Source organism: Antechinus flavipes, chromosome 1, assembly GCF_016432865.1.
Source record: "Antechinus flavipes isolate AdamAnt ecotype Samford, QLD, Australia chromosome 1, AdamAnt_v2, whole genome shotgun sequence".
NCBI lineage: Eukaryota > Metazoa > Chordata > Mammalia > Dasyuromorphia > Dasyuridae > Antechinus > Antechinus flavipes.
In genome coordinates this window covers 262,095,981-262,114,081 of record NC_067398.1, presented here as the reverse complement: position 1 = coordinate 262,114,081, position 18,101 = coordinate 262,095,981, and the positions used below count along the sequence as shown (strand labels likewise).

Sequence of the window (18,101 nt, the reverse complement as noted above, 5' to 3'; positions counted from 1 at the left end):
AGAGTGATGAGGAATAGGATTCTAAGTTATAAGGAATCTACATTATTGTGTGAATTATCCTAATAGAATAGAATAGAATAGAATATCCCCATGATATCATCCTCATCATCTTGAGTTATGAATTTTTTTAAAGCAACTGTCCTGTTTCGTGTGTGTGTGTGTGTGTGTGTGTGTGTGTGTGTGTGTGTGTGTGTGTAAGAGAGACAGACAAAGACAGAGAGAGAGATAAACTATTAATATAGGAATGCTATTATGGGTAGATAAAAGCAGTGGTTAATAAAGCTGAGCATTGGATTTAGGATCTAGAGCTGGAAGAGACCTTAGAGACCATCTGATCCAATTCTTTTATTTTAAAGATGGGGAAAAAGAAAGAAAAGTTAAATTACTTGCCCATACTTATATAGGTAGTAAATGGCAAAGTCACAATTCAAGTTTAGGTCAAAAGCACAATTTCATCATTTGATAGTCATCTCCACTATCTCATACAGTCTCATTGCCCTCCAACAAGATTGTCTACCAGTCCTGCACAACTCCCTTGAACAAATTCTTATTATGTTATGTCACTGGGCATTGTCATTTTCACTCTTAACCATTAGTCTTAAAAAATAGAAGAGTGGGTCAACAGAAGCAAGAAACACTTTTTGGAATCATCTATATGCAAAATATTGTACAAGATTTTGAGATAGATACAAAAAAAAAGCCTCATGGTATTGTCCCTCAAAGAGCTTATAATCTGTTGGGAGTAGGGAGAGAAGAAAAGTACAAAAATAACTCTAGATAGAATTCAATGTGTTCAGTACAATAGAATGGCACAAAATGTTCTAAGAAAAATCATATTTTGATGCTTTGATGGACATATGTTCTCTTCATTAAGGGTTCTCCCTCCTCTGATATGGATCATAAACTCTCCAGGCCTCTTTTGGTCTATGTCCTATCTTAGCTCCCCCATAAAGAATCTCCTTTAAATGCTAAAAATTTTCCTCTAGGTCTTTTTAATATTTTACAGTCACCACAGCAATACTCAGATCACTTCCTTATCCCCCAATTCTCAATTCACCACATTTTCTGGGCAAAGGTGTGTCTATGATATCCCCTACTACGTTTTGTACCCAAACCATCATTGGGAATATGCTGCAGGCTACCCACACTTAACATGTATCTTTCTGTTGCTTTTGGGTCAATTCTAACTTAATCTTCTAAGATCATAGTGTCTCATAATTTGTAGCTATAACATATTTGAGGGAATGTCAGTGTTAAAAATATGATTTTTTATATCAGGGCACAATTTGATATCCTTAAAAGCATCACACAGTTCCCCCAAAAAAATGAGCTAATTTTTTTTCTTCCACTTTAGTTCTGGGCCCAATCCTTGTTTATCTCTAGCGCTTATACAAGACACACATACTAATGACCTATCCTGCCCAACTGAATGTCATAATCTGAACAATACCTGTGCATCAACTTTTTTTTTGTGCTTCACATATTTTCAGTGTGAATGTCTGGTCCAACTTTTTTCAAATAGTCATGGATTTCATTCAGATGATTCTATGATACTTTAGGACTCTATGCAACTAGCTCAATGTCTGAAAAAAAAATTAACCTAGCATCTGGAGAATTTTATCATTTGTAGTAAATCCTTCCTACCCTCAAATGTAAAGGACATTCTCCTTAATACTTGTGGTGAGCTCCCTATTTTTATGTTCTGTTTGATATGATAATCAGAAGATTATTGAGCAATGTTATCATTATCAGTGCATCTGGCAATATTTGCATGGGAGGCACTTTGTTGGACTACAACTTTTAAGATTACATTTTGTTATGCCAAGTCAAAGCTTGGCAACAAACAATAGGATGTTATATTCCACTACTCTTGTCATCATTTGTGGAACCATGAAGATGCAATTTGCTATAAAGAAAGGCCTCTCTTTTTTCTTGTTTCTTTCTTATATTTCATCAAAGATACTCTTGATATGTACATAGACCAATCTTTTAACAAATTTATACAAGTAAGAAAATAGCACAGAGTCATTAGTTATTGATGTATTCTTTTTTTAATTAAAGCTTTTTATTTATAAAACATATGCATGGGTAATTTTCCAACATTGATCCTTTCAAAACCTTCTGTTCCAAATTATCTTCTCCTTTCCCCCACCTCCCCAAATGGCAGGTAGTTCAGTACATGTTAAATATGTTAAAATATATATTAAAACCAATATATGTACACATATTTATACAGCTATCTTGTTGCACAAGAAAAATTGGATCAAGAAGGGGGGAAAAACTGGAAAAGAAAACAAAATGCAAGCAAACAACAACAGAAAGAGTGAGAATGCTATCTTGTGGTCCACACTCTGTTCCCATGCTTCTCTCTCTGGGTGTAGATGGCTCTCTTCATCACTGAGCAATTGAAACTGGTTTGAATCATCCCAATGTTGAAGAGAGCCACCATTGTTGTATAGTCTTGTTGCCATGTACAATGATCTCCTAGTTCATCTCATTTCACTTAGCATCAGTTCATGTAAGTCTCTCCTGGCCTCTCTGAAATCACCCTGTTGGTCATTTCTTACAGAGCAATAATATTCCATAACATTCATATACCTTAACGTATTCAGCCATTCACTCAGTTTCCAGTTTCTTGCCACTATAAAAAGGGCTGCCACAAACACTTTTGCACATGTGAAGACCTCTAGTTTTTTTAATCTTTGGGGTGACATGTTCAGAGGGTGTTTGTCTTCTTTACCAACCTGCAGGAACTGTCTCCAGAGCAGATCTCCAGTATGGGTCCTGAGAATGCTGCTTGGGTGACAGAGCCCCAGAGGAGACACCTTAACATGCTGCAGCTGCAGAGTCTCCAGTTAGCACTAGATGGCGCCAAGACCAGCTTCCAGCCAGAAGCATCCCTGAACATGGGTACCACCAGCATTACACATTCCCCTTCCTCTGACTGTGAGCAAAGCCACATTTCTATCCTTTTTTTCCTTCCTACAACACACACATATGCAATACACTACACCAAAGAGTGATGTGCCCAACAAATTTCAGACAGTTCTCCCTTCTTTTCTCCTGCCCAAGTTATTCCTTAAATATAACAAATTAGGGTAAATACTCAGGTATCAAGTTTTGGAGATAGGTCCCATTTATCTGTAGTGACCATCGACTAGCTAATGATGTTAGAACAGGGGAAGTAGCTTCGACTAGCTGATAATAAGATAGATATTTTTCATGAATGTGCACAAGAAACATAGAAAAAAAATACAGGCTGCCATCATTGAGGTTTTAAAACAAGTGGAATTATATCATGCCCTTCTCCCATATTCGTTAAGGCCCACGATTACCTTTCTCCTTCAAGACTACTCTTTCATTTTAATCAATTTCACCTGAAATGAAAATGTTGGTAGGGAGTAGTGGTATGGAATAAGAGAAAAAAGACATTATATAAATTTTTTAGGTCACACATCCATCTAAAATTGACCTTGGATATTACATCCATATGGTTACATCTACAATTCACCTCACTTGGTATTTCTTCCCTTTTTTTAAAGGTATATTCAGTCCATGTAATGTAGTTCATGGGTCATTGATAATAAAAAAAGTAAATGATATAGCATAGATATCAGAAGCAGCATAATGTAGTGGAGAGAGAACTGGCTCTGGAGTCAAGAATACATAAATTCATCTCATTTCTTATGTTTACAAGCTGTGCGAATATGGTCAAATAAGTTCTTTGAATCACTCTTTAAAATTATAAAGTGCAGAACAGTTGTCTGTCTGAGTTAGGAGAACTTTTCTTACTAGAAGATGTCCATAACAAAGAAGTCACAGATCTGTTACTATATATGCATGTGTCCTGAGGCCATACATTTTCACTGGGTGTCTCCCATGTTTAGAAGTCTGTTCTTCATTTTTTTTGCCTCCTGGCTTCCTGACTTCCTTCAGATCTCAGCTAAAATCTTGTTTTTCTGTAAGCTTTTCCTAGGCACCAGGAATATCTTTGCCTTCCTTCTTAAATTATCTCTAATTTAATATATATGTATATATGTGTGTGTTTATGTTGATCATCTTTCAATCTATCAATCTATCTTGTTTGTATATAATAATTTGCATGTTGTCTCTCCCATCAGAATGTGAATTCCTTGATAACAGGAACTATTTCTATCTTTCTTTGTATTCCCAACACTTAGCACAGTGCCTGATACATAACAAATGCTTCATAAGTTTGCTAATTTGATTTAAAATAAACATGATCAAGATTAGGGAAGAGAATCATGGCAATTCCCCCTTTTCTTCCCGGTCCCACATTAAATAATGATTCAAGTTGATGTTTCTAGAATACATATGTTTAGAGCCATATGCATGTTGACTTGATTTGATTGTTGATACATATATGTATTTGTGTATATATTCTTAAAAAAAAAAAAAAAAGGTGGAGAAGGGAAGAAAAAAAGGAATTCCATGAATCTCTTCCCCAATTTTATATATACTTCCCCTCCCCAAATATCATCTTCTTGTTTAGGGCTTTAGAAAAGAAGAAAAAGAAAGAAAGAGGTAAATTGAGAAGGGAAAGATAGGACAGATATTAGATACCTATCCAGAAGATAGAATAGAATCAAAGCTACTTAGAGTTATTTCTCCTTATTCCTCTTCACCAGCAACTTAAGTATTTACTCAAATCAAATTTTATTTTGGAAATTTATGAAAATAAATGTTATCATCCTGTATATGTGGACAAATGCAAGTGATACTTAAGTGATGTATCATTTTATACAAAAAAAATTCTGGACTCCTTGGAATGTGGAAAGTCTCCCCTAGGACAACCAAGTACAAATCACTTACTTAGATCATAAATAATAGAAATGCTGCCATTATGTGTACTTAATGGCATTTTCAGTTAAGGGCTATTTCATTGTTGAGTGCATTTAAGTGTTCTCCAACAGATTAGTCAAAGTAGACCTGAAAAAGTTTAAAGAAAAATATCACATATCCAAAAGAATCCCCATCTTTACTTCTTTTGGGAAGAAGTTCCAATAGAAAGTGTATATCATCTGAAATGAACATTCATTTAAAGTGCTGATCAAAGGACAAATATTACAACAGAAATAATTATGTGAACAGAGATATTTGTAAACTCTAGCCAATGACCTATTTATTTAAAGCAATATTTAATAAAGCAAAATTGTAATGTAGCCCAAAAGTCAGGCTTCCCCACAGAAGGTAAATGAAATATGACCTGTGGATACAATTTGCAGAGTGAGCACAACAGATTAAACAGAGGAAAATGGAGAAAAAGAATGTGAAGAGACAAGAATGAGTTTAAAACTCCAGAGAAATTATTAGAGTGTAGTAATTCTCTGTTTTTCAATGGACTTGATAGCTTCTTAAAGGTAAACTGAGTGGAGCACAGTATGTCTATGAAGGTGGGTTAGCATATGTACTTTTCTGGATTCTTAAAAACTGACAAAAATTGAGATTCATACAATATCTATCTTCACTTCTTCTAGTTTATGGAAAATAAATATTATTTTATGTTATTCTTTATATTTGTATTTTCAAAATATAATACAGTGTCTGGATATTGTAGGTGCCTAATAAGTTCTTATTGATTGATTAGGTGGAACTTAGGCTTTGCCAAAGAAGCAAGTGATGAGATGCTGGGGGAAATGATGAAGGTAGTAGGGGTAGAGATTGGCATGTATATTTCTTTGCAGAAATTTAAGAGAAATATCAGAATTCGGATTTTATCTTTTCAGATTCTGTATTTCTATGAGGAAAGAATGGGTTGGCACACTGTATGTGTTTCAAAATAAAGAGGCAGATATGAGACAAATATATATATATATATATATGTATAACTATACCTCTATGTATCTATGTCTATATAAATCTATCAATATATATTTGAGCCAAGATTATCATCCCCTTTTCTTCCTGCTTAGCTACAGAAAGTTAATAATTTACTGAGATTTGTTTTCTACATAGGACAAATCTCCAAAGATTAAATAGATAGGAATCATCCCCTTTCATTAGCTGTACTGGAATTTGGTTGGACTACTGTTTCAGTCAAATGGGCCATTGATTAGAATTTATAAGGTTTTTGTTATAGAATTTTTATCCTAATTGAATTTGATTTATAAGAGGAAAATTTTGGAAATAGCTTTTGGATCCCAGTGGGTTATTTCCTTTAAGGGAGAAAAGGTTCATAGGGAATAGTTTAACATGCCCCAACTTGCTGTTAAGAGGAAGCCAGAGAGAGAGCCCTATGGTTGCTCAGCAACCTGTTTCTTCAATATGTTTAGAGTTATGTGCACCCCTGAATAATTCCCTGATTTCTTGACTGCTGATTTCTGTTCTGGTTCCTCTGTTGCCTAACTGTATTTTAGTGGCTTTGACAACAATAACAGTAGCAATTCTTCCAAATTTTTAGAGCTTTATAAATTACCAGGCATTTGATTAAGTCTCACATGCCTTCCTTGTGGACAGGATGGACACACAATCACTCATACACACACACACACACACACACACACACACACACACACATACACACACACGGATTCAGAATTGGTTGGACGATCCAAACCAGTGGCTTGAAGAGATGTTACTTTTACCCAATTTTCAGTTATCATGAAGCTGAGAGGAGAGTTTGATGACAATAAGGATACAAAAAGATCAATAAACTAGAATGATGAAATGGATTCAAAAAACTGAAATTTCATTAGGATTAAAAAAAATTCATTATAAATTCTATGGTGTGCAAAGTATGGCTTGTCAGCAATTCATGTGGGGAAAAAAGGATTGTGAGATTTTAGTACTTCATGAGCTCAAAAAGAGTTAAGCAAAAAACAAAACACAACCCCACAAATTCTGTATCAGAGTAGTTTTTCCAGACAAGAAAGTTATGTTATACTCTCCTGTAATTAAAAAAAAAAAAATGGAATGTTATGTCCAGTTTGGGGCACTATGTTTTAGGAAGGATATTGATCAAGAAGTTGTCTAGAACAGGGAACTGCAGATCATATCATACAAATAGAGTCACAACTGACATTTTCCATGCCCTGGAACAAGCTTCTTCAAACTCATGCCCTACCCTCAAATTTTTTTAAAGATAAATTCAGTATATTGTATCCAGGATATACTGTAACCTATTCAACATGTAAAGGACTGCTTGCCATCTAGAGGAGGGGGTGGAGGGAGGGGAAAAATCGGAACAGAAATGAATGCAAGGGATAATGTTGTAAAAAATTACCCTGGCATGAGTTCTATCAATAAAAAGTTATTTAAAAAAAAAAAAAAAAAGACAAATTCAGTTAGAAGATTCGGGATAGCTCTGCCCTTAGGAAGAATTCATTATATCAGAGCAGCTCTAGCGGGACATGCTGCCACCTAATGGTAGCTTCCCATTTTAGTCATTTTTGCTAATTAGTTGCTACCTCAGTTGTTCCTATGCCGGGCTATCCGGGCTTCCTACATTTCAGCACCCGGGGTCAAAGTTCTTATCACCCCAACTTAACTTCAGTTTTGCCCACAAGGATCCTTTGAAGAAACTGGGGTTGTTCATACTGGCAAAAAGAATTGGCAGGAACATGATACCTCTCATGTGGAAGAGGAATGAGCCTTCTGCTTGGCTTTGTAATGCCAGAGAAACTGAGGCCAGAAGAGATTCTTTTTGATCTTTAATGTGGAGAGTTTGAGCTAGCTGACCGAAATGGGAAAATACTCCCAAAGCATTCGGTCCAGAGCAACTGAGGCACACCGTTTATATAATACAGAATATAATACAGAAGCGAGAATGCAATTAGTCTTGCAGCTGTTGTTATCTTTACTTCAAAGGCAGGGAGAGAGGAGTTAACTTGGTATTTATAACTTGGTGATTGTGGCTCAGACCTTATCAGATAGGGGAGTAGGACCCTTCTTGGAGAGATAGGGGCTATAAAAAGGGCATAACTGCAGGACACGAGATTATCCTTAACAATAATTCTATTCCCAGGGTAGTTTTTGGACAGGGATGAAGTCGGAGAGGCAAGCACCTGGAGACTGTTTTTCTTTTCTATCCTTCATTGTGTCGCAATGGTATGTGAAGGGGAGTCAGAGCCTCAAGGTTTAAAGTTTTCTTTTTAAACTCAAATTTTCCAAGTCTAATTGCATAAATGAAAAAGGGGAGGGGAGCGGTGTATGGCCTGCTATCCAGGGTCTAACAGCATGAGAGGACAGAACTAGAAGCAAAGAATGAAAGCTGCAAAGACACAAATTTGTTCTATTTTGTTTCTTACTTTTTCCCTCCTTCCCTCTATTTCTGACTCCCTCCCTTCCTTCTCTTCTTCCTTCCTTCCTTCCCTTCCTTCTTCCTGCCTTCCTCTTTCCCCCCTTCCTTCCTTTCTCTTCTTTCTTTCTTTTTCTTTTTCCTCCCTTTTTCCCTTCCTTTCTTCCTCCCTCCCTCCCTCCCTTTTCTCCTTTTCTTTCTTTCTTTTTTTTTCCTCCTTTCCTTCATTTCTTCCTTCTTCTTTTTGGAAGTTTTCAAGTAGAAACAATAATCACTTGTTAGAAGTATTAAAGAGTAGATTTTTGGTCAGCTCACTGTTCTTCTTTCTCGAAGATATCAAGAGAGTAATTGAATTTGTGAGGTGTAGCTATGAAAAGTCATCAATCTCACTCTCTCTTCCAGAGTCACTGAAGTCCAGCAACAAGACAAAAAGTTAAAACAACTGGTAATGGACTGGAATCTTATATTTTGTAAGATATTTTGAGATTTCAGGGATAGATTTTTAAAATTTTAATCATTCACTTATTATTGGACTTGATAGACTCTGGGGTCCCTTTTAATTCTGAAATTTTGTGACAGTTTTTCTCATAGCATCATTATGAGAAATCTAGAACAAGTGTTATTTTATCTATCTTACTGATGAAGAAATAGTGTCTCAGAGATTTAAATGACTCAGTTAATATATTATAGCTAGTAAATCTTGGAGAATGGCTTTGGATCCAGGTCTTCTAACTAAAGATCATAGGAGTTAGAAAAAGAAGGGACATTAGCAATTATCTATGTAATGTTTTTATTTTACAGATGAGGAAAACGAGACCCAAAGAGGTAACAAATGAGGTCAGAATTTGACTTGGAAAGGATTTCAGAATCAGGAGGATCTGAGTTCAATTCCAGCCTCAGACACTTTCTAACTGTGTGACCCTCAGCAAGTAAATTAACCCCAATTGCCTCAAAAAAGGGGGGAGGAAAAACAAAGGGGCAGCTAGATGTTGAAGTGAATAAAGCATAGTCCTGGAGCCAGGAGAAAAGGACTTCAAAAGTTGTCTAGTCTAACTTATACCTAAAATTGTCACTCATCTCAAGTAACTAGGCAGGATAAAATTTAGATCTAGCCTTATGACTCCAATTTCTTTGTTCTTTTTATTATACCACACTGCCTCTCCTAGGTCAGACCTCATTATAACTTTTTGTCTGTCCCTTTGACTTTGGCATCCCAGTTTTTTCTTCTCCATCCCTCAATTGGATTTTACTTGTTTCCAAGACAGGACTCTAAACCTACCAAGGACTCAAATCTATTGCAACTGATTTTTAATCCCTTAGCTCCTTCCAAGCATTTGAAGGAATTGACTGGCTTAGTAATGATTTGCTGCCAATTAAAATGGAAACTTGATGAAAAAATTAATCAAACTGACATTTCTGATAAGTGGACCTCTAGTTTTAGAAGACCTTCAGGAAAAGTGACCTTTTCCTTATTCACAAAGGGAATGGGCTGCCTTGAGAGGAAAAGGTCACTTTTCCTCTCAAGGCAGCCCATTCCCTTTGTGAATAAATCTGATTTCTGGAAAGTTTTCCTAGCCTTCAGACTAAATCTGCCATTGTTACTTGCAATTACTGCTTTGATCTGAGGACAAACAGAATTGGATCCCTCTCCTTCTTGAAGCAAAATAGACTGTGAAACTGTGAGCTCTTTGAGAATCAGGATTAGGGCTTTTTTTTTTTTGTCTTTTTTTTGTATCCTTAGAGCTTAGCACAATGCCTGGCACATAGAAAAACATTTAATAAATGCTTATTGATTTCATTTGAGATTGCTAAACCAATGTCCTGCTCACTTGAGGTCAGAGTTTAGTTAAAATGTTAGTAGTTAAAAACTGTCATAGGATCAAAGGTTCAGGTTATGTGCGGTCACACCTTCACACTGACAGAAATAAAAATCACTTTCCCAACTTCCTTCAACTATAGCTATTCACCCCAATGCATTTAATTTACCAGAGTTAGACCCAATACGTAATATTGCTTGATGCCTGATTTACCTACTTTTTTACTCTCAAACTTAACAAATAATAATAAAATGATGAGCAATAAATTCAAGGAGGAGGAGAAGCAAATTAGCCAAAATATTCCCATAATGGATTAGCAGTTTTTGAGTAACTAAGAATCTGTCTGAATGTACATTGTCTTCAAGATTTATTTTTTATAAGAGTAAATTTGGACAGAGGAGCTTTTTTCCCCACAAAAGAGTTTTTCATCCTTTTTTATTTCCTAAAAGGAATATTCTTGTGGGTCTATTTTTCTAGTAAAGAAATTATCAGGGTAACTCTGATTAGTTGTTGCTCACTCTTCTACTACTCTTTATTTCTTCTCTACTGTTCCACTATCCCACTGTTCTGTTTTTTTTTTTTTTTTAAACAGATCTTTCAGCAAGATTACAAAGTTGAGGAAGGCAGTATTGTTTTGGGTGAAAGTTGATGAAGCTTCAGTTCTTTGAACTTAGATTACCTTTCTTTTATTTGTTCTTCAAGAATGAAAAAGCATTTATTAAGCATCTACTATGTTCCAGGCACTGTGCTAAGTACTGGGAAGTAAGGTACAAAAATAAAAATGACAATCCCTATCCTCAAAGATCTTACCTTCTAATTAGGGGAGATAGTATACATGAAATAGTGGTAGTTTTGGCCTGTTGAATCTCAAGGATGATGAATGGAACAAAGGGGCAAAGATTGTCATGCTCTTTCCAGAAGCAATGGAAGTAGTTTTTGATTACTATTCCCAGAGCAAGTGATAAAAACATAAGAAGTCATGAGAATAACTGTGTATTGTAATGGGTCACCTAATAAAATCTTTGGATTACCTGAATATTAAGCATGATTTGGGTCTGGATATAGTCTGTCAGTTGAATAGGGTAGTAGGTGCTTGTGCTTAGAAGTAATTACTCCTTGATGGACCTTCCTCCCTCCTTTTACATTAGTGATATTCTCATTTCCAATTTCTCCATTAGGTAATGGATATGTTTTTCTCTTAAGTCTCTGCCCTCTTTTCTCCACTTTGGGGAAGGAGTTTCATCAAACCTTCCAGGCTAAAAGTCAACAAATCTTTATTAGCACATATCCACATGTCAAGAACCATGCAAAATACTGGGGATATATAGAAAGAAAAAAATAGAGTTCTTGCTCTCAGGAAGATTCTAATGGAAGGAGCCAACTAACAACCAACTATGTATGTACAAAATTTGTATAGAGTAGATGGAATGTGTTGTTGTTTGTTCTTTGTTCTTGAAGAGGACTGTGAGAACAAACAACAAACAACAACATCAGGGAAGTGATGCCATGACATAATTTGGATTTAAGTGAGGAAGGACTGGGCAGGGTCACCTCCTTTTCCCCTCCAGAGCCCTGGATGCAATGAGAGACCTTGGCCTTTTTGAACTAAAATTTTCAAGTATTCAGTTTTAAGTATGTTGAGGCAAAGAATCTCTTCTTTCACTTGTCAAAAAAAGAGAAAAATCTAAATAAAGAAATCTGGGAGGGGAATATCTTCAGGATTTCTAGCCAAAGCAGAAATTATTGCTATTTATATTCAATTTGAATCAATCAGGACCCAATCTCAAAGAGAAGGCACTGAGAATGGGAAATAGGAAAAGAAATAGTTGGGGAAGGATTTCCTGTAGAAAGTGGGACTAGAAACAACTTGAAGGGACATAGGGAAACCAGTAGACCAAAATGAAAAGGGAGCACATTCCAAGCAAGGAGAACATTTAATCAAAAGGCTTAAAATCAAGAAATGAAGAGAAGAACAAGTAAAAGGAAGGTGTTTCTGAATTGTAAAGGCTATGGAGAAGAATAAAGTCTAAGAAGACTGGAAAGACAGTAGGGGACTAGGTTGTGAAAGATTTTGAAAGCCAAACAGCACTTTATATTTCATCCTGGAGCTAAGAGAAGGCACTGGAGTTTATTGAGTGCAAAAAAACCAAAGATACCTGAAGCAATAGGCCTCAGAAGAATTTATAAAGACTCCAGATGTCTCTTTCCCTTTTTCACATGTGCTATTTTAGGCTCAGGTTATTCCTAGATTCATGTGATATTTTTCTCTGCTGTTGGAGTGTGATAAAACAGTGTTTAGAACTATTTCTAAGTATTGATCCTCTGTATTTTTGTCAGCTAATGTCTCCCAGCTAGAATTACATTTAATCTCTGCCTATAGGTACTTTATCACACAATTGTTTCTTTCTCAGTTGCGTTTAACCCCATAGGAAACACATACTAGCTCTTACTACTCTATCTTAAAAAGACATTGCAGTTTACAAAAACTAATTTTTTAAAAAACAAATGGTCAAAAAACCCTAAACAAACCCAGAAATCAAATGGACTTATGGGACAAACATTGGGAATACCGTTCAACTGAGAGTATAAGAGTGATAGGAAAAGTTCAAATACTACTAGGGTTTCCCACTTTGGCAACAGAGATAACAAAACTGTAGCTACTCAGCAACTAACCTTTGTATCTCATCATTTTTTCCTAACTGTTCAGTCCTGGTAGTAGTGGGAGGCAGTGCCAGCAGCAGTGACATTTAACATGCATCTCTCTGCTCATCCCCAATACCTTTTCTGATATCATCCTCTCTCATGAAAGCTTTTTTTCTTCCTGCTTCCTTAGGAATGGGTAATGGGTAAATCTTCTCAGGCTCTAAAGTTAAATATAGGATACCAGTTTCTGGCATCCCACTACTTTTTCTTCAAAGGTCAAAATTTTGCAATACCTTACAGTTGTAGCACACTTGACAGGTAAAATTAAACATCACAGCAATCATAATCAGCTCTTAATGGAAGAAGGAATATTAACTAATATTAACTTACTCTCCTAGTTAATCATCTCCAGTTATTGTATTGTATATATTATATAAATATACAGCAACAATATTTGCAAAATACACAGAACAGTAAAAATATATTTGATGGACAATTTTAGTGATATAGATTTAAATTTTGTGCAGAACATTGCATATGCTACAATGCATATTGTATACATGCATATACATGCATAACATAGCAAGTATATAACTATATGCAATTATATACTAAAGATGTTAAGTTGGTAGACGTTAGCTATGCCATCTAGCTATGTGAGTAACCATTTCTCTAGTTTCTCCTTCAAATTAGTCAAATAGACAAATTTAAAAGACTTAGATATCTTATGACATATTAACCTATCTGTCCCTGGTAGTTCTAGAGTTATAGTTTAACATCTTGAAACTGAACATGTGGAGGGCCCAGACTAACTGGCAGCATTATTGTATTCTATGCCCTAAACATCTCAACAGTTGAAGTTTCAGATAGGAAGAAAGTCTTCTCCCCTTATTCAAGTTGCTGAGGATTTTTCTGTCATTTTTGTTCTGTCATTTCAATGGTGTCCGACTCTTTATGACCCCATTTTAGGGACTTCTTGGCAGAGATACTGGAATGGTTTATACACAAATTCTCTTGAAGTGTCAATTTCTGAGCCATTATATGGTTCAAATAGCTTTTGTGCAACTGATGGTAGGTATCTTTTGCCAAGAATCCAGTGAGGCTGGTGTGCATCAGTCTTCAACTGCTTATCTAGGAGTTCAAACAACTCCCTTCTCAGCAAAAATTGGTGAATTAATTGCCTTTAGAAATACAAATCTCTAGGATGGTTTTGTAAAAAGGCATCTTGCTCAATCTTTCCATATCCAGGAATGGAGTATCTTTCCATTTATCTGCTAATTTATATGTCCCCATTGGCATCAGCAAAACTGGTTCTTTGTTGAAGATCTTGACAGTGAGATTTGAGTATTATATGCTCATTTATTTCTTAAAGCAGTCTTCTGAACTGGTGTTGTAAGTAGGTATTAAGCTTATTTCAACTTCTCTCTCAGCCAAGAAGTATACTGGATGTGAGTGTCTGTAGTCTACCATGTACTCTCCAAAACATGTCAGTAGGTAAGCTTGGCTCTCACCCAAACATCAGTAGATAGGATATGGAACCTGTGTCATTATTCCTAGTGGACTTGCACGTGTTTACTAAGAAAGCCACATGTTGACTCCATAGAGATCTTCCAATCTGTGTTCCTTACTTGATCAGCAGTATACAATTGGAAACTCAGGTTATGGGTCCATTGAGGGTAGTAAAGTGTAGATGGTTTTAAATGATGCCATCCAAAACTCACTTCTCCTTGACAGATGTGTTTTCAGGAGCAGTGCCTTGATTTAAATGGATCTTGATAGAAAGTCTATGCCTTGAGAAATATTTTTTCCACAACACTTTAACAATAATGAAAGCTTTCTGGTTCCTGCTTGAATATGTTTGTGCTTATCTTACCAAATGTTCAGTCATCATCTACCTAGTATTTATGTTTTTATGATCTCTTTCCAGAGATAGAAAGTCGATGATGACAAAATCCAAAGGTTTGCTACTTTTCAAAGATGTAGTATGAATGGAAGGCAAAGTCTCACACTTCTTGGTGATAGCAACAACTTATCTTGGGCCACTAAAATCTCTTTCTTACTAGTGCTAGGGTCCTCTCCTGACTCATAAGTCCAAAATGATCATGTTAATATTTCATGACTATAGATTGAGATGTGTCATGTGTACAAACTGCTTTCACACAACTACCTTGTGTGGAATTAGAGACAATCCAATATAACAGTCTATTACATTTCTGCCATCGTTTTAACATCTGTCTTCAGAGTGTAGAGCTTGAGTCTTAGCATTTCTAACTCACTTCTTGAATTGTGTGATTTCTCTCAGTCCCTCTTCAGCCATCTATTCTCACTGCTAATCAACGAGACAAGTAAAAGGAAGAATGTTGATTCAGTAAAGCAAGATTTACATAAATTGCTATCATACTATCTGGTAGAAGTTCAAAATTTCAGCTATTTTGTTATTTGCTTATCCCTAGCTCTGTGTGTGTGTGTGTGTGTGTGTGTGTGTGTGTATTTATATATATACATATATGTGTATAAATATAGCATATAAGAATATATATATACACACATATGTATGTACATATAAATGTATGCATATATATACCTAGATGTGTGTATAAATATAGCATATAAGAATATATGTATGTGCATATAAATGTATGCATATATATATACATAGATGTGTGTATATATATTTATATATAGGTGTATTGTGTATACATCTTTTGGTCTTTTAGATATTACTATAGTTTGGTGTTATATGGCCATTGGGAAAGGATATCTGTATCAGAATAATCAATCATCATTCTTCTCACAAGTTTACCCAACCAGCCCATGGCTATATTTAAGAGAATCTTTTTTGTAATATACTGTAATATACACTGGGTCTACTCCAAATATCAATATTAATGTTCAGTAGAAAATAATTTCACATGTAGCTTTTATTTTTCAAAATATTGGTTCATAATGATTATTAATTGGATTAATTGCACAATGAATGTGAATTGGCTGTGTAATATTACAACAAAGCAGTTAATCTTTCTACATCCTGTAGTAAATCTCAAGTAATTTGTAGCAAATAACTGCAAAGCAGACAAGCAAATTAAATAACAATACACAAAGTATAGTAACAATTATATAATATATTAACAAATAATAGTAATATAATAGGCAGCATATGTAGCAATGACAGTAATACCATTCCATTTCCACCACATGCATCTAAATAATATGCAGAATCACTAAGGGCACCATTAAGTACATGCTTTCTTATGTAAATTATATGCAGGAATGCAGCAAATTGAGAATAAAGAGGGAAGATACTTTGAGACCTGAGTTCAAATGTAGCCTCAGACATTAGCTGTATGTCCTTAGGCAAGTCACTTAATCTTGGTCTGTCTGAATCCAAATGTCATGGTCCACGGGGTCACAAAGACTCAGGAACACAAGTGAACCAGTAAACAACACCATAATTTTGATACCAGCTACAAGAAAGAAGCTATAGGCCCAGATACAATCAAAAGAAAAGAAAAATAAAAGAAAAAACAGAAAGAGGATTCAAAACAAAAACTAAACTACAAACTTCAGTTAAAGAGAGGAAATAAAATATCAAGAAAAGAGGGAAAACGATACTTTAAAAATCATGTATCAAAATTTTTAAATGCAACAAAACCAAATTAAAATGATAAAATTTAACAACCCATTAATCTTCCCACTATTGGCAAAACTACTGAGCTAAATTCAATTCAAAATACAAAGCATCAAAGGAAAATAAAATAATAGACATTTAAAAAATGAAAAAATCACAAGTCAAATATTCATTGTATAGGTGTCTCCATGACTTGTAGCAGTAGTGCTGACTAAAAGAAGTATCAAGGAAGAATTAAAATAGTGTGCATTACTGTGCTATGAATGTGATTAATAGAGAGAACTTTGGAAAGATTTACATGAACTGATGCAAAGTAAAGTAAGCAGAGCCAAAAAAATAATATAAACAATGACCACAACAATGGAAATGGAAAGAAAAAACAACAATGACAAAACAATGTTTCAAAATTATAAAGAACAAGTCGACCCCAGAGAGGAGTTAAGAAGACATCTCCCTCTACTCCTTTACAAAGGTGGGAAATCTAAAAGTGTGGAACTTTGCATATATTTTCAGACCTATTCAATGTATTAATTGGTTTTGCTCATTTTCTATTTTTTCTCATTCTTACCTTCCCAAAAAAAATCCCACTGGATTTTTCTTTGTTATATAGATGACTCTGGGAGAAAGAAAAAAAAGAGGGACAGGGGAAAATTTAGACAATGTAGAAAGCCAGAAGATGTTAATAACAAGTTTTTTTAAGTATTCAGTTTTCCAAAGAAGAGGTGTACTTATTCATTATTTATTTATTATGGTTAGGCTCACTTTCAGGGAGGACATCCAAAGCTAAGAAGATTTTACTATTTTCAATAGTATTTTGTTTTTCCAAATACATGTAAAGATAGTTTTCAACATTCATACTATTGAAGGAAAAAAAGAAAAACTACGTATTAAATACCACACATCAATTAAGAGCTTAAAAGCTAAAAAAAAAAAAAAAAAAAATACTTTATTATTGTTCCTCTTGTCATTGTATGAAGACCATGGTTACTTTGGTGAACTTCACTATTAGTCATAATAGATTATTCCTTGTGTTTCTCTCTCTTTTTTTTTTTTAGGTGCTCCAGTCTTCAGTGGTTTTAGCCTTTGGCTATGTTGGGCTATGTTGGTCCTGCTTCAGTGAGCTTACTATGAACATAAAATCTTCCATCTGTACCAAACCATCAAGGAAATTGGGAGTCAAAAGAATTTATAGAAAGAAAAAGAGAGTTCAAATTATGAAAGAATTCAAGGTCACCTCTTTTGTTGTAAACCTTTATGATTTGTTTCCACTAAGCATTTTATAGCTCCTCTAAGTCATCTCTTTCCTCCTCTTTTTTTTTTTCCTTTTTGTCCTTTCCCAGTGGTCCTGGATAATCCAAAAATAATCATCATATTGGAGAAGTTATTTTTTAGGTATAGAGGGTTGTTAAACAGTGAAAGATAGAAATTACACATCACTTGAAAGTATGCATGATCTCAGGCTTGCAAACTCACAGTCCTTTTTGACACTTCAACTCACTCTGTTTATTTCAATCTCTTGCCAAATCTTACCATTTCTACCTTTACAACATTTCTTGTGTATTCCTTTTTCTCTGTACTTACACAATAGCCACTTTAATTTAGGCCCTCATTCCCTTACACCCAAACTACTATAATAGTTCTGTGCTTGGTCTCTGTGATACAAGTCCCTCCTCACTCAAGCCTTCCACTCAGTTGCTGCAATGATCTTCCTAAAGTGCAAATCTGTCCAAATCATTCTGCCTTCTTCATTCTCTGT

General features: G+C 35.0%; 1 protein-coding gene across 1 annotated transcript in view; it reads left to right on the top strand.

Moving 5' to 3' along the window:
• OTOA (otoancorin) overlaps nucleotides 1–17,465 on the top strand; it is an 81,493-nt gene extending 64,028 nt beyond the window's left edge. The window contains exons 28-29 of the mRNA XM_051972364.1: nucleotides 2,751–2,946; nucleotides 17,401–17,465. Of these exons, the coding sequence (XP_051828324.1) occupies nucleotides 2,751–2,946; nucleotides 17,401–17,465 (261 nt within the window). The remainder of the gene's footprint in view (nucleotides 1–2,750; nucleotides 2,947–17,400) is intronic.
• The last annotated feature ends 636 nt before the right edge of the window (nucleotides 17,466–18,101 follow it).